Source organism: Mirounga leonina, unplaced genomic scaffold, assembly GCF_011800145.1.
Source record: "Mirounga leonina isolate KUSES-001 unplaced genomic scaffold, KU_Mleo_1.0 Mir_239, whole genome shotgun sequence".
In the NCBI taxonomy this organism is placed as follows: Eukaryota; Metazoa; Chordata; class Mammalia; order Carnivora; family Phocidae; genus Mirounga; species Mirounga leonina.
Genome location: NW_023270624.1, coordinates 624621 through 648926, shown reverse-complemented (window position 1 = coordinate 648926; position 24306 = coordinate 624621). Strand labels below are relative to the sequence as shown.

Sequence of the window (24306 nt, the reverse complement as noted above, 5' to 3'; positions counted from 1 at the left end):
CTCTCAGATTTGCAAACTCAACCCTACCTCCCACTGGGAATTACTGTAATTCTTTGAAAATGCTTGAATGGAATTTTATGATTTGGCTTTAGAAATTATTTTTAAAATTAAAATTTAAAATCAAGGTCTGACGAAAATAATTCAGTGTTAAAGGCTTTTTTTTTTTATTATTCTTTTTAAAGATTTTATTTATTTATCAGAGAGAGACAGAGAGAGAGAGCACAAGAGCGGGGAGTGGCAGGCAGAGGGAGAAGCAGACTCCCTGCTCAGCAGGGAGCCCGATGCGGGACTCGATCCCAGGACCCCAGGATCATGACCTGAACCAAAGGCAGTTGCCTAACCCACTGAGCCACCCAGGCGTCCCCAGTGTTAAAGGCTTTGTAACAGAAGCCAGTCATCCCTTGTCTTCCCTCCCCTATTTTTTTTTTTTTTCCACTGGCCAGAGGCAGTCTGGACTGATGGCTAGGATGGTCACCTCTGCCAGCCTTCTTTCAGTGCTAGGCTCTTCCCGGAGCCTGGAGCCCCCTGCTCACTCCAGTCGATCCCGGGTCCTCTCTTGATACTGCCCATTTGTCTCCCTAGGACTTCCCTTGTCCTCTTCCTGCGTTAGATCCTACAATGGCTGATCCTCATCATCTTTCCTGATTTATTTCTTCATTTTGGTGCACATATCTTGCAGCAGAACACATCCTGAGATGCTAAGTCTTGTCAAGGATTTGGGGACCCATGAATCCTGCTGCGGGAGCACACTGTGGTACCATCATTCTAGAAAGCAACATTGCAATATTCTGTGAAATTGAGAATATACAGATCCTGTGCAGCCATCCCACCTGCAGGGAAATCTCCCACAGCTAGAAATTGGAAGCCCTCTCCCCTCAGATTCTCAGATACATGCTCTCTCCCTGTGGGCGTCAAATTTTGAAAATTAACTTCATTCTTGAATAGGTGACCTGTTGCATGGTGCCAAGACCGAAAGTCTTTCTCTGTTCACCCAGTTAACTATTATTATTAGGTTTTTGTGTATTTTTAAATGTTTTTAAAGTTTTAAAGAGATTTTTAATGTAACATAAGCAAATGTAAATATATATTCCTTCCCGTCCCTTTTTATGAAATGCTAACCTACTCTACGTGTTGCATTCTACCTATGTAATCTCACGGGTACCTTTTCATATCAGTGCATCAAGAGAATCCTTACAACAGCTGCCCAGCGTTCAATGCTCGGGCTGTGCGGTGCTTGATTTCACCAGCTTCCTATTTATGGACACTTGGTGTTCTCCAATCTTTTGCTGTCACCCAGTGCCGCAATGAATAGCCTTAGGCAGGCTCGTTCATTTGGCGGTGTGCAAGCATGACGGGAAGAAAAATTGCTAGCGGTGGGATTGCTGCATCCCAGAGTGCACATACTTGTAATTTTGATGGAAACTGCCAGACTCACTTTTGTAGGGGTGTTATCATTTTGTACTCCAAACAGCAAGGTAGGAGTGCTTGTTTCTTCAGCTTTGCCCACATGATGTTACGATTATTATTATTATTATTATTATTTTCATCAATCTAAGACTTACAAATGGTATACCTGTGTGGGCTTCCTCAGAGTGAAGGGGGCTTCCTGGGGGGACGAGTTAAAATGGCGGAGCAGTAGGGGGACCCTGGGCTTTCCTTGTCCCTGGAACACAGCTGTATTGAGGTCAGATCACTTGGAACACCCAGGACATCGATCTGAGGGCTGGGAGAAGGATCTCCATGGTCGGAGGGAGACAGCGTGGCCAGTGCGAAGGTGAGCATCGCTGTGACCCATGAGCATCTTCTCACATGTCTGGGTCACTCACACCTCTTCTGTGAACTGTTTTCGTCTCCTGCCCATTCTCCTCCAGGATCCTAGAGCTCTCCATTTTCTTTGGCACCGTTGTTTTCAGATTTTCACCCCTCACATTTCCCTGGAACGCCTCCCTGTGAGGCTGCCGTTCATGTCCGTGTTGATAACCCAGAGGCCGGCTCTTGGTCCTTGTCTTACCTGGCTTCTCAGCAGCATTTGACACAGCTGATCACGCTCTCCTTCTTGAGTCTGTATCCGCTTCAGATTCTTCTTTGGTTTCCCTCTTAACTTCTAGAAACTCCTTCTCAATGTCCTTTGATGGATCTGCCTTGTTTCTCAGCCCCTAAACATTCGAGAGGCCCATGGCTTGGGTATCTCTCTCTATTCACTATTCCATAGATGTGTCACCCAGGCCCGTGGCTTGACAGCCTTCCAGGCGTGATCTCCCTCTGAACCCCAGAATCATGGGCTCCATCCATACTCACTGTCTTCCCTGGGCTGTCTAAGGGACATCTCAAACAGAACATGCTTTGCGTCAAATTCCTGACTTTCCTCTCCAGTCCTGTTCCTCTCCTGGTCTTCCTGCATCTCAGGATATGGCAATGTCACTCTTCTGTTCTCTGAGGCCAAAAAACCCCAGAGTCGGCTTTGACCTCTCCTTGGCTTTCACATTTGACCTGCGCGTCCTCAGCAAATGCTATTGGCTTTACCTTCAAACTGTGCCCCACATCTGGCCCCTTCTGGCCACCTCGGCTACCACACCCCGGCCCAGCCCACCTTCTTCTCTCAACCCCGTCACCTGCTAGCAGGTCTCCCTGCTAAGTGCCGTGGTGTGTGAGATCCAACGATGAACGCTAAAGGCAGACCTACCCAGAGAGGTTGTGTACGTTAGCGTGAAGAGATCTTAATTTAAGCCCCAACTGTGCTTCACATGGCTGTATTCCAAAGAGGTAAATCATTATTGAAATAAAGAGGGTGTAAGTGTCCATAAAGCCATAGGAGTAAATAAATCGATTGAAAAGTTTTCTGCGTTGCTGGGCTGCACTGAGCTTTAGTGTAGCACTTAGCCCCTCCCTTAGTTCATCCCGTGTGCACGCGGAGGCCAGGACAATGCACCTGTCTCCCCCCGTGGGTTCCAAGAAATGGTTCAGGTGTGGCTCCTCAGCAGGTGGGGGCTCTCCAAGCTCTGGGCTGGGCTGGGCTGGGGAGCTAAATCCCTCTGCTTTCTGCCTTAGGAACAGGAATAACGTAACCATTCGTTACTTTTCTGTTATGCGAATACCATGCTAATCTTGAATTTTTCCCCCTTGGGATAAATTACAAAAGTAGAATTATTGGGTTAAAAGGTATCAAAGAGATCTTTCTAAAACTGGCCATGTTCCACCTTGTATTAGTCTGGGTTCTCCAGAGGAACCAAAGGAGAGATAGGTGATGGATAGACAGATTTATTATAAGGAATTAGCTCACATAACTATGAAGGCTGAGAAGTCCCAAGATCTGCTGAGTGCAAGATTATTGGAGAACCAATGGTGTAAATTCCAATGCAAAAGCGGAAGATAGGCAGAGAGAATATTCTCCCTTCCTCCATCTTTTGTTCTCTTCAGGCCTCCAACTGATGGGATGAGGCCCACCCACATCGGGGACGGCAATCTACGTTACTCAGTCTACTGACTCAAATGGAAATCTCATCCAGAAACACCCTCACAGACACCCTCGGAATAATGTTTGCCCAAATATCTGGGCAGCCTATGGCTTTGTCGAACTGACACATCAGATTAACCATGACATCCCTCCTTAAAATTCTTCAGTGCCTGCCCCCCTGCCCTGTTCCTAGAGCCTGCGGTATAAACCTCAATCTCCTTGGTCTGCCCTATGAGGTCTTTCACCGTCTGGCCTCTGCTGGTCTTTCCTGCCATTGCTCTCCACCCCAGACATTCTGGATTTCGGCAGCCTCCTCTTTGCTGAACTGTTGTTCTCTAAGCTCGTCCCCTTGGCAAAGGCCCACTGGTCAATAGTGAGCGTTCTAGCTCATGCCTCAGGCCTCTTCATCTCCAGTGAATCTTCCCACCTCTCTGGTCCTGCCTGGAGGCCCAGGGTCGGACGCCAGAGGATGATGGTGTCAGGCACCCTACTCAGCCATGGGCAAGGGCAGAGTTTTGCTCAGATGTATGTTTGCATGGGTTTCCAGGTCTCCCTATTGGATCTGTCTCCTGGCCCAGGACCCCAGGACTCAGGGAGGAGTCCTGGAGAGTGGAAATGGGGCCGTTTTCAGTGAAGATGCAAGGCTGCAGGACAGGAATCTCAGAGCATGCATGTTGGTGATACGGGGTGGCATGATGGGGGTGAGGCTTGCTGTCTTCTGCCACCAGGGACGAGGCACGGCTTCCCCCGGCAGGGCCCGCGGAGGGTAGCTGGAGGCAGCAGGAGGTTTTGTCTTGAGTATGTTTGAGACCCCGCAGGGCAGTCCTGAAACACCAGGGCCACCAGGGGGCACAGCCCTTCGGCAAAAAGCAGGGGCAGGAGTGGAGGAAAGCTGTGTGTCATCGTGTCTGTGTTTGCTGCAAGACCAGGAGGCCAGCCGGAGTCCCCTTGTCCCCCTGGCTTCTCCACACCCTCAGGAGCAGAGCTCCGGGGGCTGGTGGATTCTGGTAGGCGCAGGCGTCATCCCCTAAGCCCAGTGTCCTTGGCCAGTGGCTTTGCCTTTCTGAGTCTCTTGTTTTGTCACTCGCCAAATGGGACGGCGACATGGGGTTTGTGAGGCTGCGTGTAAAGCTCCAGGCTTGGGGCTCGGCACGTGTGACAGAGTTTCAGGGTACAAAGGAGCTTCTAGCCGAAGCACTCCCTGACTACAGTTCTGGGCTGAGTTACTCGGCTTCTTGCTCCCTTGGCGCCCCAATGGGTGGGTGAAGGTTAGAGCCTGGGGCATTGCTTGGCGGGTGCCCATTCCTCAGATGCCTCATCTGAGCTCTGCAGCACTGGGGGATGCAGTGGGCCGAGGTCTGATGACCGCCTAAGAGGTCCGAGGCACCAGGGGCCATGCCGGTGGCCATCTGTCCCTGAGTTGTTAGGGAAGGGGGGTGTTGTCTATCATTTCATCTTCTGGGACAGTTTTGGCCACACCTTTGAGAACCTCCCCTGGGGTCCTCAGGGTCCTACCCTGGAGGGCTGCCAGCTGAGATAACCAGGCTTCTGCAGAGGCCTGGATGTGGCTAGGTTCCTGGGAAAAATCTTGGGTCGTGATGGAGACGCCCTCACCTTAGGAACTGTGGGGGGCTGGGGATGGTGGGGGTGAGTCTCCAATGATACAGCCACGTGGGGTTTCGGCAGACCCATGCATCAGCCACGGGAGAATGGATTGATTCGGAATCCCAGCCAGTCCCAGCGGCCTCTGAAGCAAATCCTGGTCTGGGATGTCTTCTTGTCCCCCCTCCCCGCCCCACTTTTCCCTCTCCGGAGGGCTTGGAGAAAAAGCACAAGAAGAGACCACAGCCAGGCCCTCTCCTTGGCCTCCTGGGCACAGTGGGGTTGCTGGCTGCCCTGGAGCCCCAAGGCCCCGATGCCCGCCTCATGGCTGAGCTGGGCTGTGTGTCAGGGGCCCATGTCGCCTGGCCCTGGGCCGAGCCTCCCGGGCATCAGCCTTGGGCACCACCTAGGCTGCTGACCGTCCCCCACAGCTGTAGGCCGCATCCCTCAGAGCCCCCGCAGGTCCTCGAACCCAGCTGCAAGGACTGAGGTCAGGTCAGCAGGAGGACAAAGGGGCCTCTGCAGGGAAGGGCCATGCGTGCTGGATGTGGCCGTCTGCAGGGCGCCATTCCTGTCAGGGCTCTGAGGCTGCACCTGGCCAAGGGACACTGTGATCTTTACCTGGGGGGCCGCCAGGCAGGTGTCCGAGAGAAGGCCCTCCTCTGGGCTGCACTGGGGCCTCGACCTAGCAACTGCTCAGAGAAGCAGAGAGCAGGTTCAAGGGCCCCCCGGGTGTACTGGAGACACAAACACACTCAGCCGGAGCCCCTTCGGGCCCTGCCTTTTCTGTGGGGCTCATCACTGGCTGCCTCCCTCTCACCTGCCCAGCGGGGGGGTGAGTCCCAGCCTCCCTCTGCCATCCTCCCCACCCTCAATCTGCACTGAGCCACTGAGGGGCGGGAGGGAGCGGGCATGGAGATGATGGGGGTGGGCTGCACTTGTGACTGGATTGACAAGGTGGGGAATAGCATGCCAGGTAGTGGGAACAGCATGTACAAGGTCACAGAAGCAGGAAACAAGGAACAGTGTTTCTTTTGCCTTGGGGCCCCAAGCCTGGGGGCGGTAGGGCCCGCAGCACCCTCTGTGGGCGCCGACAGGCTTGATTTGCCACTGGAGCTGCGACTGAGGGTGCTGTTCTGCTCTCTCCAATATGCTTTCCTCACGTTCCCCACAGCCTAGGGAGAGGTTGCTGCCATCTCTGAGCGGGAGGGAGCAGGGACTGAGGTGGGCCTTGGCTATAGGGAGGCATGGCTCAGGGGGGGGGCATTTGGGGGCTTGGCTTTGGAGAATGAGCTGGTACCCTGGGCCTGGGTGAGGGATTGCAGGGGGCAGGGGAGTCACCGTGGCCTGCTGCCCCCCAGGCCCCTCCCAAAGCTTAGCACTCTGGGGTTTCCTCACGGGTCCTGGGGTTTCCTGCACCAAGTTGCTTGGGAATCGGGAGATGGACATGGAGCCCAGTGAGCGGCAAAGCTGGGCCCTTGGGGGTGAGTGGGGAGCTTGCTCTGGAGTGTCCGGTCTCCCTGGGGCTGGGGTAGGAGACAGCATCCTCTGGTGGACACTGGACTCTAAGCAGGCCTCCCTGAGCTCCAGTGGCATCGGCCCCGGACCGGCCGTCATGTGTCTCCAAGGCCGCGGACCCCTGTGACCTTACTCCCCACCTTGGACAGGCCGTACTCAGGGTGACCAGGAGGTGGGGACAGTGCCTGCTGCTGTCTGCAGAGGGTCCTGTCTAATGTTGCCCAAGGGATGCCAGGGAGCGAGGGATGCAAAGAGGAGGGGCTTCCAGGCAGCTGGTGGGGCCCCAGCAGGAGCTGGGTGTGGCGTCGGGCAGGGCGGGAGCCTGAGGCTGGCTGGAGCCCAGTCCCTACTCCCCCGCTCTGGGGTCTCAGATGCAAAGGGGGTGGGCTGGTCTGGGCAAAGAATGTTCTCATGCCTTCCGAGGCCTTGCCGAGCAGAATTCCCCGAGTCTGAGGAGGCACCAGGATGTGTTGGCTGCTCTGTCTTTGCCTATCGCTTGGAGGGGACCCAAGTCCATGCCACCAGGACAGCCACGTCTGGCACTGAGGGGGGCCCAGGCGCTGGCCAGTGTGGGTCAGTGCACCCCAACACACACCCCCCACTCTGCCCAGCAGGCCCTGACCGGGAGAGTGGGTGCACATTGTACTCCCTGCCTTCCTGGCTGGGGGACCTGGTCACGTGCCAGGTGGGGGTTCAGCAGCTCCATGGTCCGTCTCCTCCCTGGCATAGAAACTTGACTCCGTGTGGGAGGGTCTGGGGGTGGGGGGAGTCCAAGGGGGACCCGCCGTGGGGCTCCTCAACCCCACCGCACCCCAAGAAGAGAGGTGTCTGGCCACATGCAGGGCTGTGGGTGTCCATGTGCCGGGCCCTGTCAGCCCAATGTGGGCTACGGAGTGGAAATGGCCACCATGGCCCTCTCTGGACCCGAGGCCACAGCGTCCCCAGGCCTGAGCTGGGACACTGCCCTGCGTCCTAACAGAGGTGCCTCCCAGGCCCACGAGTGAGCGGCGTGTGGACGTGGCTACGCAGGGCGTACGGACGTGTTTATACCAACCTAAAGTTTACAGTGTACTGTACATGTTGTCATTCTCGCGACTCAGGTTTGTCCCGTGACCTGTGTCAGTCACAGCTGTCACCAGAGAGCCGTCCCCTGGTACCAGCAGGATCCAGAAAGGGGTGAACTGGGCTGCAGAAACCAGCCCATCCCGGGGTCGGGGGGGCAGGGTAGGGCCCGTCAGCAGAACGACAGGGGCCGCTGGTGGTGCCTGCTGGAGATGTGGGGGTTCCCAGGCCACCTGGGCACAGACGGGGTGTCAGCCTCGGTGCTGCTCATCACCCAGGGACAGTGACACCACAGTCACCCAACGCTCTGGGGGCGGTGCCACGTCCTTGCTGAGGATGGACCGACCGGCCAGCAACGTGACCCCCACCGTCCTGAAGGCAGAGCCCCTGAGCCACGTGCTACCCGCAGGTCAGGAGGTCCTGGGCCCTTCCCCGGAGCTGAAGTTCCATGGAAGGCGGAGAAAGGTCTCCCGGGCCGTGTGGTCGCTGGGGCTGGCGCCAGGCCGTGGGGTCACGGTTTGCAAAGCAGTGAGGTGGCAACACCTCTTATTTTCTGCTGGGCCAGCTAAGGCAGGGCTGTGGAAGGCTTCTGCTGACTTCCTCCCCTCCTCCTCCTCCTCCTTCTCCTCCTCCTCCTTGAGCTTCTCACGTCTTCCCCAAAATAGAAGATCTGCAGATTTAAACATGTTCGGGGTGGTGATTAGACTTCCCTCCGGCGCGTCACCTGCTAGGCAGGCGACTCCCGCCCCAGAGAGGCTCTGTACAACTGTCCTGGCTCAGTTGTCAGAGCCCGCTGCTGTGGGTCCACGAACCTCCACTTGGCTGCATTTATAGGCTGAACAAGCAGGAGGGGCTGCCTCACTTTCTGGCATAAGAATATGGACCGGGGGTGGGGGGGCGGTCCTGGACCTGGACACACATCTTGACAGCCCACAGGGGCAGCCTCCAGCCATGGATATTGGGGGACGGTTTGCAATCCCAGCCTCCCTCCCACCCCAGCACTTGAGTTCTGCCCCCCACCCCTAAGAGCCTGGCCTGACCTGCCCCCTCCCCGTGGACCTGGGTATCCACAAAGCCCCTGGAGCCTGGCCTGGCCCCAAGTACCCACATCTCTCCCCCCGCCAGGCCGTCCCCATCCCTGTCTTGGCTCCCAGACTCACCTTAGAGATTTCCACCTCTCTTTTTCTGTTTGGTTCTCTGGGCTCTCACTTTCATAAGAAGCCAAATAAAGACCTAGTCAGGAAGCGAGGTGAAATTACACAGTTATGGTTGGTGATAATAACCTGCTCTACACCCGGAGTCTGACCTGCTTTTGGTTCCTAAATTAAACTAGCTGCAAGGGAATTTGTAGACTCCCATGCAGTCATATGAACCGATTAATACAGACAGGTCAGTGTACCCTTTCCCTAGTTTCTCCCCATGGGAACCACTTGCAAAATTATAGCACAGGACCACCAGCGGGATGATGACATCGACACCATTGGGACACGGAACATCCTCATTATGACCAGGATCCCTCATGCTGCCCTCGTAAGGACCACCCACTTCCCTCCATCCCACCCCCTTCTTAGCCCCTGGCCACCACTAATAGGTTCTCCATGTCCAGATTCTGTCATTCTGTGAATGTGATATAAATTGGATCAGTACATAACATTTGGGGTGGGTTCTCTTCACTGGGAGTAATTCTCCGGAGTTCATCAAAGCTGGAGTGTGTATCCATCCTTCACTCCTTTTTCTTGCTGTAGAGTATTCCACAGCATGGATATACCACAGTGTGTCTTTAGCCACTCACCCACTGGAGGGCATCTGCCTTGTTTCCAGTGTCTGGCTAGAACAAATCAAGCTGCTATAAACGTTGGAGTGAGGGTGTTCATGCGAACATGAGGATTTGTTTCTCTGGGACAAATAAATGCCCAAGAGCACAATTGCTGAGTCAGATGGTAGTTGCATATTTAGTTTTATGAGAAACTCTAACTAGTTCTACATCCTGAAGATGTGCTGTTGTTTTTATTCTTCCTGAAAGTTGTATAGTTTTACAATTTGCATTTGGGTCTGTGATTCATTTGGAGTTAATTTTTTTGTAGAAGGTATAAGGTTGAGGTCGAGGCTCACTTTTTGGCTTATGGATGTTCAAATGCACCATCAGTGTTTTGGCAAGTTCTATCTTTCCTCTGCTGTATTGCTTTTTCTCTGTTGTCAATCATTGGGCATATCTGCATGGGTCTATTCTTGGGCTCTTTATTCTGTCCCGTTGATCCATGTATCTATCTCACAAATACTACATGGCCTTGAGGACCATAGCTGTATTATATCAGCTTCACTATTGGGTAGAGTGATCCCTCTCCTTTTATTCTTCTTTTTCAAAATTGGTCAGCTCTTCTAGTTCCTTTGTCTTTTCATATACATTTTAGATCAATTGTGCCTTTATCTGCAAAAAAAAAAAAAAATCCTGTTGGGATTTTGATAGGAATTGCATTAAACCTGTACTTAAATTTGGGGAGGAGAATTAGTATCTTTGCTATGTGAGCCTTCCCATTCATGAACATCCTGTCTCTCCATTTATTTAGATCTTCCTTGATTTCTGTCATCAACAGTTTTTGGCATACAAACCTTGAACATATTTTGTTAGATTTACACCTAAGTATTTCATGTTTCTGAGTGACTATATTGAGTGATGGGATTGTATTTTTAATTTCAGTGTCCACATATTCATTGTTAGCACATAGAAATATAATAGATTTTTGCATCTTTATCTTGTATTTTTCAACTTGGGCTTAATCACTTAATTCTAGGAGTTTTGCAGATTCTTTGAGACTTTTTACATTTTCTGCAAATAGGGACACTGTTAAGTCTTCCTTTCTGATCTGTATTTTCTTTTCTTGCCTTATTGCATGGACTAGATCTCCATTACTATCTTGAATAAAAATGGTGAGAGTAGATATTCTTGCCTTGTTATTGATCTTAGTGAGAAAGCATTCAGTCTTTCACCATTAAACATTATATTAGTGGAAAAGTTTTTGTAGATGCAATTTATTAAGTTGATAAATTCCCCTCTATTCTTATTTTTCTGAGAGTTTTTCCCATGCCTGCATGTTGAAATTTGTCAAATGCTTTTCCTATATCAATTGATATAATCAAATGATTTTCTCCTTTAGCTTGTTAATATGGTAGATCACACTGATTGATTTTCAATATTGAACAGCCTTGTATCTCTGGAATAAACTCATTTGGTAATGGTATGTAATTATTTTTTAATATTGCCAAATTCTATTTGCTAAATTTTGTTAAGAAATTTTTGCATCTATATTCACAAGGGATCTTGGTCTTCACTCTCTTTTTCTTTACTGTCCTTGTCTGGTTTTGGTATCAGGGCAATACTGGCTTCATAAAATGAATTGGGAAGTCCTCTCCTCTTCTATTTTTTGAAAAAGATTGTGCAGGATCAGTATTAAGTCTTCCTCAAATGTTTAATAGAATTCTCTAGTGTAACCATCTGAAGTCAGACATTTCCTTAATGGTCATAGGGCTATTCAACTGATCTACTTTGTGTTGAGTTTGTGGTAGTTTGTGTTTTTTAAGGAATTGGTCCATTCCATCCAACATGTCAAATTAATGTGTGTAGAGTTGTTCATAGTATTTCCTAACTAGCTCTTCAACGTTGGCAGAGTCTGTAGTGATATTCTCCATTTCAGTCTTGATATTAGCAATTTCTGTCTTCTATTTTTTCTTTGTCAAGAGGTTCTTTGCTGGAGGATGGTAATGTTACAGTTCTTTTCAAAGAACCAGCTTCCTGTGAGCTACCTGAACAGTGTTTAGAATTCCATTTTGATTTATCTGTAGTAAATTCCCTAGGGATATTTTAACTGGATATGGAATTCTGCGTTGGCAGTTATTTTCTTGAAGCACTTGAAAACTATGCCACTGCCTCTGGCCATCGTAGTTTCTGATGAGAAATCTCATGTTATCCAAATCATTTTGCCCCTGTAGGTAAAGTGTCGTTTTTCTCTCAGGGCTTTTAAAATTTGTTTCTTTTTCTTTGGTTTTCAGAAATTTGACTATGATGTATCTTGGTGTGGGTTTCTTTTGATTTATTCTCTTTGGGATTCACTCAGCTTCTTGAATCTCTAGGTTTTTACCTTTTCCAAATCTGGGGACTTTCCAGCCATTACTTCTTGGATGATTTTTTTCAACCCTGCCTGTTTTGTCCCCTTCCTTTCCAGACTCTGATGACAAGAATGTTAGATCTTTTGTTGTAGTCCCACAGGTCCCTGAGGCTCTGTTGTTCAGATCGTATAATTTCTATTGTTCTGTCTTCTAGCTCATCAGTTCTTTCCTTTGTCCTCTCCATTCTGCTTTTGAGCCCATCCACTCAGTTTTTTATTTCAGTTATTGTATTTTTCAGTTCTATAATTTCCATTTGGTTCTTCCTTATATCTTCTGTTTCTTTGCTGATACTTTCTATATTATCATTTACTTCAGGGAGTCTCAAGGTTGACCTGATTGCTAGGTGGGTCCTGCCAGGGGGAACCTGGAGCTGAGGGCAGGACAGGATTTCTGTCAGGGACTGTGACTGACCCAGTTGGGGCTCCACCCAGCTTAGGTCCCTTCTCTTGCTTTCTCCACTTTTTTCAGGGGACGGGGAGGGAGAGGAGGAAGGAAGGTCACTGGAAGGTGCTGGTCAGAAAGGCCAGGGTTTCATTTGTATGTTCATAGCCAAATCACCACTTTGCACATAATAGGCTCTCTAGAGATACTGTTGGCTAAAGGAGGGAATGAAATGCCCTTCTCTCACCCCTCTCCCTGCCCCAGGCCCCCCCACCCCTCTCCTAATATGCGTTTTGACATATTTTATTGCCCAACCTCTATTGGCTAATTGTTATTAGCAATCATCTCAGTAACTAGTGTTGTAGGCTGGATAATGGTCCCCAGAGATATCCAGATCCTGATCCCTGGGAGCTGTGAATAATTACCTTCCATGGCCAAAAGGGCCTCTGCAGATGGGATTAAGTTAAGGATCTGGAAATGGAGGGATTCTCCTGGATTATCCAGCAGGACCCTAAATGCCACTGCAAGTGTCCTTCTAAGAGGGAGACAGAGGGAGACTTGACCACAGGAGAGGGAAGATGATGTGATGGTGGAAGCAGAGGTTGGAATGATGTGATTTGAAGGTGCAGGAAGGGTGACTAGCCAAGGAATATGGGTGGCCATAAATACAAGTCATAACAGGCCGGGAAACCCTCCCCTCAGAGCCTCCCAAAATAACCAGGTCTGCTGACACCTTGATTTCAGCCCAGTGCAACTGATTTTGGACCATAACCTCCATAAGGGAAAGAGGATAAATTAGAGTTGTTTTGAGTCACCATGTTTGTGGTGATTTGCTACAGGCCCAGTAGGAAACTAACACAAACTAGTATCAATGGAGGGCTGTCCTATGGGCTTTGCCTGTGCCAACTCAAGTAATTCTCACTGTGGCTTCCGAAGTAGCTTCTCTCATTACCCCACTTTATAGATGCAGCAGGTGAGGCTTAGAGAGGGTGAGGCACCTGCCCAGGGTCACACAGCTTGCTGGGGTGGGAGTAGCTCAGGCTGGTTTATCCATCATGCTGCTGGGCTTCCAGTTACAGGCGAGACCCCTCCAAAAAGTTACTCGCTCCAAAACATAAGAAAAAAAATCGCAAACTTGAAAGTATTAACACTTAAAAGTAAAATCATCAAAATAATCCTTCCCCTAAGTTTTTGTTTTTGGCAGAAAATGTTCTCCTGAGCATGAGTGGGGAATCCCGTCATAAGATGCTTGCTGTGAAGAGGAGCCAGGCCTCCTTTGTGCTGAGTAGGGGCCTCTCAGGGTGGGTTGAGGGTCTTGGATCCAGGAAGCAGCTAACCATGGGGCCACACCACCTCCACTGGGATGATCAACTCGGGCCCAGATGACCACTTGCTTCCAGCACTTTCTCTTCCTGAAGGAGGGGACTCCTGGAGTAAGCTTGCTTTGCAAATTCATAAGCAAATTTGTCATATTTGATAAATGATCAGATGGGAATGCTGATTTACTGGAGGGGACAGACATGAACGGTACTCTGGAGAAAAGATGCCTCATATCATTATATGTGTGCGTACACACACACATACTCAGCTGTGGAAAGCTTCACAGTGAGCCAGGGCTCCACCTTCCTTGTGTAAGCCCTGGGAGGGGAGTCCTTATCATTAGGCCAACTTTGCCAATGGGGGAGAATGGGTCAGATAGATGGTTTAGATTTATGATGCCCAACAGCATCCATGCTGTGTCCAAGGGGAAGCCTGGCCCTGGGGACCCTTGAGGTCCCAACCTGCAGCTCCTTGGGCCCTGTCTTGTACTCTGGGGGTGGCAACCATCCAGCCGGGGGACGCAGCCTTCTCTGCTCCCTCTCAGATCCAGAAAACATGGGCATGGTGCATCCTGCTCAGAGCAGGGGCCCCAAATGGAGATATGACTAAGAGACCACCCAAGAGTCCCAGATCTGGGGGTGACAGAGACCATGGGACCACCTTACCATCCTCGCTGAAGATGGGAGCGGTGTGCAGGTAGTGGGTGATGCTGGGGTCTTGCTCAAAGGGACACTCCACTTGTTTCCATGTGATGAACTCTCCAACCTGCTTGGCCAGCTCCAGGAATTTCTGCCAGGGTCATAGAGACACAAAATGGGAGCGCCCCAGTGCCTGGAGGTCACCTGTAAGAGTGGGGCAGCCCCACTCATCTCTCCTAGGGAGGCCCACCTCTGGGGAGGGCAGGGCAAAGCACCAGGCAGTAAATGACAGAATCCCCCATCGGGAATGCTGGGTGTTTGCTGTATCTCTTCATTCCCTCTGAGGAATCTGCGGAGAGAGCATCTAGGGCTCATCAGCAGCAGACAGTGCATTCAGCTAGACGTAAATATTACTCTAGTTTCCTTCTATTAATTTTTGTGATTATCCTTACAAGTTTGTTTATTTAGAGAATGATGCAAATAAATGTACATAAATGTATTTAAGGAAGATTAAAGTAAATCCATTTAAGTAGAATTTTATTTAAGTAAACTTTAAGTAAATTTATTTAAATTAAAAAAAAATGGTGCTAACTTGAAGGATTTTAAATAAATAGCAGCACCAAGTCATGCCTGGGTGGGAACTATCCTCTGTGGCATCCTTTGATCAGTCCTGGTGGCCGGCTCCAGCCCCCACTGCCTGGGCCCCAAATCTGGGGCCACACGAGCACCTTGCAGTCTTGCCTTTCATCACTTGATCCCTTGGCCTCGGTTCTGAGGACCAGTTCAAGAAGGGCCCAGTACAGGGCTTTCCACACCTGGTACGTGTAGGCTCCTGGACAGTGCGATCCCCGGCCCCCGGGCCCCTGCAGTCTCACCCAAGCCCAGCCTCCTCCATGTCACCTCCAGCCCAGACTGCCCCAGGCATGCAACGGCCAGGCTGCTCAGGGGTAACCAGGCCTGCCTGTGGCACATGAAGCTCTGCTGGGGGGTCTGTGTGTGAGACCCCACAGCACACGCAGCTCCAGGCCAAAGGGCCCAGGTGTTGGGTGGGGGCCCCCCGGCTGGGGACACCTGCAGGGCAGCTGTGGTTGAAGCCCCGCTTTACAGAGGGAGCGACTGAGGCCCAGAGAGAGCAAGGGGCCAGCCCAGACTGAGTGCCCCATGGTGTCGGAGGCTGGGTGGAGCCGGCACTAGGGTGCACCAGCCCTCCCCAGGGAGAAGAGCCTCGTCCTTCCTGCAGACTGGGGGATGCCACCGTTGCACGGCATGCTTTGTCTGACTCAGTGACCGCTTGCTCTCACTGCCCAGGGCTCTCAGGGCTCCTGGGCCTTGGCCCCACCATGCCTAGCCCATGGGCCACTCCAAGACATGGGTGCCAGGTCGTCCCATGTGGGAGGTCAGCCTGACTTTGTTTCTAAGGAGCGGTGAGGGAGGAAGGCACAGCCCACTGAGCACAGGCCAACCTCTGTCTGGGTGGTCAAAGGGGGCTTCCTGGAGGAGGGGACACTCGAGCTGATGGCAGTGAGTGTCTTCAGAGGGAGTAGAAATCTTTCTTTACCTCTGCCCACCTCTTCGGGGGCTCAGGGGCCCTCCTTTGGGAGGCCTCCCCTGGCCCATGCCCTGTGCCCCATCCTAGCACCTCGCCCGTTGTCACTGTGGGTCTGTGGGGCTTTCTCCTAGGTGCTCTTCAAGGGCTGCAAATGAGTCTGCCTCACCGGTGGGTGGGCGGTGGGGGGATCAATGAGCCTCATTCTCCTCCTGTGGAAGGGGTGGGGTGGGGGGACCCTGATAATTCCGCCCCGATGTCTTGTAAACTGCAGCACTCTGCCTCGAGTCCCTGGACTAATGAGTCCAGCGCCCCTGTCCTGGGGGCTTTGAGAGTCCGAGGCCCTCGGACCTGACCTCAAAGTTGACGTGTCCGTTGGGGAGGCGGTTGGCGCAGCCCTCGTTCAGGAAGTAGATGTCTTTGATGAGCAGGCTGAAGAAGGGAATGACGATCTGGAAGGGAGAAGGCGCTGGTCAGCCCTCAGTCAGCAACGGCCAGACTGTTTCCTTCCAGGCCCCATCAGACTCCAGTGCCGACTGAGCGCCTACTGTATACGGTGCCATTCCCCCTGTGTTGGGGCTGGATCAAAGACGCAAGGTCCCAATGCCCCTTGAACATTTCTTCCACCGCCCGCTGGGAGAGGGCGTGGCAGTTTGTCCCCACAATCCAGGGATCCACAGACCTAGGCCTTCCTGGTTCAAGTGCTCCAGGAGGAATACAGGTGCGTGCTGAGGCTGCCATTAAATACATACGGAATGTGAATCATCTGTTGCACGGTTCTGTGGCCTACTTTTTAAAATATGTACTTAGGGCTTTGTCATTTTATGCCTGATGCTAGAGATCGATCCTGTTGCATCCCTGTTCCGGTGCCTGAGGGGTCTCTGTGTGTCACTGCTGGATGCCTTGCTTCTCCCTTTGTGCTCTGCACAAAAGCCAACTGCTGACCCCTAGAGAAGGGACACTGCTGACAGCTCAGACAACCCTCGGGGAGCTGGCTGCTGTGGGTTGAACTGTGGCCCCCCAAAAGATATGTTCGAACCCTAACCCCCAGTGCCTGTGAACAGGACCTTATTTGGAGATAGTCTCTGCAGATGGGACTGAGTTAAGATGAGGTCACACTGGGCGTAATGAGCTCTACTCTAGGGACTGAGGTCCTTGCGGAAAGAGGGCAATTTGGGCATACGCAGCAAAGAGAGCCATGCAAAGATGGGGGCCGAGGCGGGAGGGACTGGCCACTGGCCAAGGAATACCTGGGGCCACCAGAAGCTGGAAGGGGCCAGGAAGGATGCACCCTTTGGAGGGAGCATGGCCCTGACAACCTTGACTTTGGTAGCTGGCCTCCAGAACCGGGAGATAATACATTTCTATTGTTCCAAGCCACCCAGTTGGTGTGTTTTGTACGTCGGTCCCAAGGGACTAATACACCTGCTCTGCCCTCGGGCTCCAGAGCTACGCACCTGCTGCCAAGCCAGCCAGGAGCAGCCTCCAGCCCATCACCTTTGGGACCAGGTGCCAGGCCCTGATGTTTCTGGCTCTCCACTCCCCCCCCGCCGCCACCGCCCGCCACCCAAATTGACAAGGCCTTTGAAGTGAGGACCTGGGCATGACCACACTGCTCAGTACAGAAGCTCAGTACAGTATGGATGGCTCGGCGGGGCAGGGCGGATGGGAGACTGAGGCCCACAGAGCAGCAGGGCCTGGCCCAAGGTCACCCCGTGAGTGAACACTGGGGCTGGGACCTGAGACAGATTAAGCGGGGAGACCAGTTGCCTGGTTCGTCCAGGACTGAGGGGTGGTGGGCCTGAGGGCTTCACTGTGCCAAATATTCCATGCACGGGGATCAGAGTTTCATTCCCAGCAAGTTCTGTGAAGCAGGGCTCTATTACCCCACCTTATGACAAGAAGCCGAGACCCAGAGAGGTTAAGCAACTCACAAAAGCTCACACAGCAATAAGTACCAGAGGCAGGACTAGGACCCAGGTGGCTTGGCTCCAGAGCCCCTGTCCTGCCGGCTTCCTCACTGTGCCAGGAGGGTGGGTGGTCTCTGTGCATCTCCCCCACCCCCCACCGCTGGTGCTGAGCCCCAGGCCCACGGTCGGTGCATGATGGTTGCACTGGGTTGGAATGGGGAGATGGGCCAAGACAGGGAGGGGATTAAGGGCAGTGGGACTCTGTGGACAGAGACAGCTCCTCAGGGGCCCGGAGCAGGCTTCCTAGACACTGGGCACTGGGGCTGGTCCTCAGGGAGGTAGTGTTTTCCATGTCTGAGAACTTCTCACCATTTCTGCCTGTCCATGTGGGCCCAGGCTACCATCCCATCGGGCTTTAGCATCCTGGCTGGCAGGACTGTAACCCACTGCCCTTGCTTTCTGGAGCTAGCAGTTCCATCTGGGGGTCATCCGAAGAAGCCAGTGTGGAGTGGGCCCCATCACAGAGATGGGAGGAGAGGGGCAGGTGGGAAGAAAGCATAGAATGCCATGACCACTGGAGCCTCTTGGCCTCCAAATTTCAGCTGGGGCAGCCGGGAATTGCGAGAACATCTGCGAGCATCCTTCTTTTCCTTCCTTCCTTCCTTCCATCTTTCTATCCTTCTATCCACCCAACCATCCATCCTCCAGTCTCCCACTCATTGATGAAGCACCTCCTGTGGGCCCAGCTGATGGCCCATATCTCTTTGGAAGTTAGAGGAGAATGCAGTGAAATGAAATGAATGCACAGCTCCGTAAATCACTCACCTCTAGCCCCAGACCTAAACCACGGCATCCCCGCACCCCCGAGCTGGAAGGGCGCTCAGCGTGCAGGGACAGGGCAGCCCAGTCTGCCCCACGGCCACCTGGCCAGCACGGATGGAGGAAAAGCCAGTTGTCGCAGTTGACAGCTCAGCCCCAAAGCTGCAGTCAGCTCTGTATACTCCACCCCGCAGTCCCACTCCTGGGCCACAGGTCAGTAGCTCTGTGATTGCTGCCCAGCACCTGCACCCCAGGAACGGGAGGCAGCCCGGTGGTGTGCCGGAGAGGCTACGTCTGATTCCTGGCCCTGCTGCCTACTTGCTGTGTGACGGGACAGTGAGATTCCTCTCTGAGACTCTGTCTTCTCATCCGGGAAATGGCCCTGCTAGACTCCATGAGTCGTTGTCAGAATTAAACGGGGCCGGGGACAGAGTCAAGTGGCCCTTGGGTAGCAGGTGCTCAAAAGGCCAGGTTGCTGTCCCTGCCACTCTGGCTTTCCAGCTTCCTGGCTTCCGGGGGGACAGGCAAGCCTGCCCTGGATTTTGAGGTCTTGCCTCTCTGAATGCTGCTCCCCGGCGGAACCCACCTCAGGCCCAGAGTTGCCGAGGGGCTCACAGCCCGACCAGGAAAGGCCAGCTGCAGAGCATGTGGCCAGCAGTGCGGCCAGGCTCTGTGTGCAGTCCCCCTGTCGGGCGGGGCGTGCAGGGCTGGAAGGCCTCCCGGGGAGCACAAGTGTGCCTGTCTTGGTCTGCTCCCCAAGCCGAACTAACCCCTGGTGCCTGTCCTGTCCAATTTCGAGTGACTTTGAATTTCAAGAAAAGCAGCTTGTTCTGCGACCCCGCGGGCTGGAAACGGACCTGCGCAAACCATGGCAGAGAACTAATTCCACCAATATCCCTGCCCAGAGACCAGGCGGACAGGGCATGGCAAGCCTCGGTGGTTTCTTCCCATGGAGATGACCACTCTAATTGCCAGGCTGGTGACAGGTCCTAAGTCAGAGGCTTGCTGCAATCCCGAGGTGCAGTTTCTGGTGTGGGAGGCCACCAGGAGAATTTGGGAGACCAATACAATTGATCAGGGTCAGTGAAGGCACCCCCCTCCCCTAACCGCCATCCCCCCCCCCCGCCCCGCCGCAAATGTAGAAGAACAGAGCCTGTGAAAAGGCAGTTTTAGTGAGGGAGAAGCTTGGTTCACTCAGCGTCAAAAACGTGGCTGTGATCTGAGGCCCCATCAGTGAAGGTCTTGCATTTGGAGTAAGGTGGTGGAAGACCCTGTGCACTTAGAGACCATTTGATCTGAAACAATTTGATCTGACAAATCAAACTGTTCAGGGACCAAAGAGATCCAAGTGGGGAGGGGACTGGAGCCTGGGCTGTTGACTTTGGAAGCAGGAGGGGGCCTGGGGGGCACTAAAGGAACAGCCTGGGGGGGGTGGTAGGGAGCTGGGTGGCTCAGGTAGTTGAGCATCTGACTGGATTTTGGCTCAGGGCATGGTCTCAAGGTGGTGCAATCGAGCCCTACATTGGGCTCCGTGCTCAGCGAGGAGTTGGCTTGGGATTCTCTCTCCCTCTGTCCCGCCCCCTGCTTGCGTGCACTCTCTCAATAAATAAATAAATAAATAAAATCTTAAAAAAAAAAAAGAGGGAGCAGCCTTCCTCTGCACGGCCCTCCAGAGAGCCAGAGAGGACAACCCCAGCCCGATAAGGAAGCATTTCCTACCAGTGGGAGCTGCGTGAGTATGGGCTGATCTGTCCTGTGAGGTGGTGAGTTCCCCATTTTAGAGGCATGCAAGGAGCATGGCTGTCTATGCAGATGCTGCAGAAGAGCAGGGGGCTGGACCAGGTGACCTTGGAGTCTGCATCCTGGCTCTCTGCTACAGCCCACCCGGGGCCAAGGTATGGAGTAGGGAGGAGCTCTGAAGGCCAGGCAAGCCTCTGACCTACCTTCTCACGGCTGCTGTGGGCGGTCAGGGAGCGGTGGGCTGCCCCCCGCAGGGCTGTCCTGTAGTTGCAGAAATTCCCTGTTGGGTCCATCTGGTGCTAGAAGGAGACAGGGAGGCATTTGGGCAGCTGCGTCCCAGGGTCGGCCAGGGCCAGCCGGCAGCCCAGCAGCCTTGCTCACCTCGAGGATGAAAAACTTGGCCGTCTTCACTTTGGCCCAGGTCTTCTTCAGCCTAGAGACGGGGCTCATGTTCATGCCGGCTGCAAGAGGAAGGGTCGAGCTGGGCGGGGGGTGGGGGGTGGGGGGGGCATCTCCGGGCCGCACAGTCTGCTCACCCCCTCGGGCAGGAGGCCTGGGGGTGGCTGCCCCTGACCGAGGCTGAGCCCGCTGCAGACAGCTGGATGGTGGATGGGTGGGTGGGTGCTCGTGGACACTGTGTCCCAGGGAGCCTGGCAGCTGTGTGTGCAGGCCCCTGCCCCACTCCCCACCACACTGGCACCACACGGTGACCAGGGTCTGCTTTAGGTCCCCGCGCTCCCTGGATCTAGGGACACACGGCCAAGTCCTCACAAAGCCCCTCTGAGGAGGGTAAGCTTGCCTCAAAGGGGGCACCTCTCCAGGACCTCCGGGCCCAGCAGCACCCGCCCTGCTCTGAGGAGCACCCTGGCTCGGACCCCTCCCGCCGTGGGTGCCCATCCAGCCTCTCTGGGGGTGCTCCCAGCGACGCCTGGGGCCTGGCGGCCTACTCACAGATGATGGCCATCAGAGAGTTGAAGTTGCCAATGTTGAAGCATTCACGGGCCACGTCGATGAAGAACTCCACCACCTGGGCCCTCTGCTTCTTCTTGGCCGGCTGGGGACAGAGCACCTGAGCCTCAGTGGTGACACGTCCCCACCCCATCATGGGGCCAGTCCCTCATCAACATGCTCTCAGCCCCGTTCATGGCCGAGACGCTTGATGCTGGGGCAGGCTGCAGCCTGAGGGCTCAGGGTCTCAGCACGTCCTGGGCAGGCCCAGCAGAGCCCACCGCCCTGGAGGGCTCAGGTGGGGCCTGGCAGGACTTCATGGGGTGGAGGAGCCTCCTGCCGTGTTTAAGACACCAATGCGCCCTCCGGGTCCGGCTCCAGCACCCTCCACGGCTCCCTCGCCTGTCCCCCCGTGCACCACGCTCGATCTCCCCACGCTGGGGCCACACACTGACCCAGGCCCTGTCACTGGCGCAGCCCCTCCCTTGCTTTCTGTTGAATGACTGCATGACCTCATCCCCAGCTTATGGCCACGCGCTTGGGACTGTGACTTCTCCGAGGCTCCAAACAAACCATGTCATCCCCTGGGCCGTCCTGGACTGAGGCACTGCCCAGCCCCCGGAAGGGTTCAATCCAGCTTTGCCCAAGCAAAGCCCCCTCTGAGCTGCCAGGCCAGAGATGGAAATGCAGGAAACAGGTGGGGCCTCTGGAAGCCTTGCGCTCTTCCCATACAGATCTTGCTTGCTTACTTCTGCGCAGCAGTGGTCTTTACCAAGAAGCGTGAGACATGCTGCCCAAACCCCCTTGGGAAAGCCTCCCTCCTGAGGTCCTTCCTGTCCCTCCCGGGCAGCCTGCACAGTGACAGTGATGGCCGAGCAAGGAGGGGGACAGAGGCCAAGCATTCCACCCGCTGTGGGCCCTCAGCCAGAAGCGCTCCCGAGGCTGAGGCATCACAGACCAGCTTCTCCTTCTGAACGGCCCTGCCTTTGCCCCTTTCTCTCTTATCCCAATTTCTATCTCAGCATTTGCTCCCAGAGAGCTCCACCTGGCACCTGTGCCGCCTCCAATCTTTCCCCGACACAAATGGTCCCAGGGCTTCACCTGATGGTGGGAGGGGTGAGGAGCCTCCCCGCACTCCAAGGAAGAGAAGAGGGGAGACAGGGTCTGGCCCCGAGGGACCATGCCTTGGTGACACGTGCCTCTGGCCCAGCGTTGACAAGTCTTCCTGCTTTCCGGGAGAAGTTGGAGACCTGGGCTTTCCATGTATAATCTCCCAATGCTTAAAGGTTGGGTCATTTCTACTCTAAATCCAGAGAGAGCCAAGCACAGTGTGGCTGCAGGTCAGGGCACCCGAGGCCGACAGGCACAGATGGAGGGGACAGATCCACCTGGCCAAGCAGCAAACTGCCTCTCACACCTTCAGCAGGCAGTCTCTGATGCCCATGTCGGAGTCCAGTGGATCTGTGCCAGGCTCTACCCAGAGGGAAATGTCACTGCAGGCAAGCTGGGTGACACCTGCTGTCCCAGAGAGGTGCCCAGCTTGATCCTGGGCTTGCATACCGACAGGCTCAAGATACCCTTCTGGTTCCCTCCCAGGTTGGCTCTCCCCAACCCCTGCCACCTTTGGCTGTGCCGGGTCACGCTCCCCAGCTTTCTACCCACCATGCAGATCTCAGTCGCCACGAGGTAGCACAGTCTGTTGAACCATTTCACGTAAGCCTCCAGATTGTTAGTCTTGTCACTGAAACAAGGCTAGGAAAGACACAAGGACCACACTCAGTCTTTCTTTCAATAACTTTGGGAACATGAAGTCAGTTCATCGATCATTCTTATAGATCATCTGAAAAATGCTGAGACCTCAAAACCGTCCACAAATACCCATGATTTGATGTGTATCCTTCCAGTCTTTTTTCTATACATTCAAAGATATCATTTAATATGATATATATACGTAAGTACGTATGTATATACACACCCCCACACACAGTTGATTGTCATTATTTATAGATTCTATATTTGTGAATCTGTCTGCTTCCTCAAAATGCATTTGTAACCCCAAATCACTACTCATGTCTCTTTCACTGTCATTCATGGATCTGTGCAGAGTGGCAAAAAATCGGGAGTCACCCAAAGCGCCGGTATGTTCCCAGCTGAGGTTGAGCTAAGTGACAATGTGCCTTCCGTTTCAGCTCCCATACTGTGTGAACACCTGTCTTTTTTGGTGATCTACTCAGTGTGATGGTGAGTCCCCTGCTTAGACTGGCTCCAAGCACAGCGCTGTAGCTCCTAAGCACCCAAGGGCTGTGAAGTGCCCTAAGGAGAAATACGTGTTAGATAAGCTGCACCTAGACAGCAGTCATGTTTTTCCATATGAACCTTTTCATATGCCATAAAATATCCTTTGGAAATGTAATTTTTCAATTGAGGTAGAATATTCAACTGCATAAAATGCATGAGAGTTTAAAAGATTAAACTTAACTTAAATATCCATGTTGAAATGGCCAGTATGACCTTCAGTAAGTAGAGGGGAAGATGGAATGAGGGATCTATTAATCCAAAAGAAGTAAAGTAAGGAGGAGAAAAGACAGGGAAGGTGTGGGAAGACAAGCAAAGGATGCACAGAATCCACGTAAGTTGGTAATTACAACTGCTATAATTTTAAAACTCCGGCTACTTGCTATTTTCAAGAGACACACCCCAAACCCAAAGATATACATGAAAAAATTGAAAAATATGTGATATTCATCATATAGCTATACTAATATTAGACAAAATAGATTTTTAAAAAAGATTTTATTTATTTATTTGACAGAGAAAGAGAACACGAGAGAGGGAACACAAGCAGGGGGAGTGGGAGAGGGAGAAGCAGGCTTCCCGCTGAGCAGGGAGCCCGATGCGGGACTCAATCCCAGGACCCTGGGATCATGACCTGAGCCGAAGGCAGACGCTTAACGACTAAGCCACCCTAGCACCCTGACAAAATAGATGTTAAGGCAAAAAAAAAAAAGACTCTAAGGCAAAAAGCATCAGAGGAGATTCAAAGGGAACCACATAATGATAAAAGGTTTGATTAATCGTGAATATGTCACAAATTTAAACTCGCTTGTGCCTAACAACATAGCTTCAAAATACAGAGGCAAAGAAAGTCAGAAAGGTAAACTCCTTTATAGGGAGAAATCAAATCTTACTGCCACAGTGGAAGAT

At 52.9% G+C, this 24306-nt stretch overlaps 1 protein-coding gene across 1 annotated transcript in view; it reads right to left on the bottom strand.

Annotated features, from left to right (window-relative positions):
• Window positions 1-7555: 7555 nt before the first annotated feature.
• Window positions 7556-24306, bottom strand: part of RASGEF1C (RasGEF domain family member 1C) — a 32989-nt gene continuing 16238 nt past the window's right edge. Inside the window, exons 6-13 of the mRNA XM_035029329.1 lie at window positions 22765-22854; window positions 21106-21208; window positions 20536-20615; window positions 20358-20453; window positions 16042-16137; window positions 14167-14290; window positions 8797-8869; window positions 7556-8306 (exon numbers count right to left, since the gene is read on the bottom strand). Coding sequence (XP_034885220.1) covers window positions 8282-8306; window positions 8797-8869; window positions 14167-14290; window positions 16042-16137; window positions 20358-20453; window positions 20536-20615; window positions 21106-21208; window positions 22765-22854 — 687 coding nt within the window. The 3' untranslated portion in view covers window positions 7556-8281. The remainder of the gene's footprint in view (window positions 8307-8796; window positions 8870-14166; window positions 14291-16041; window positions 16138-20357; window positions 20454-20535; window positions 20616-21105; window positions 21209-22764; window positions 22855-24306) is intronic.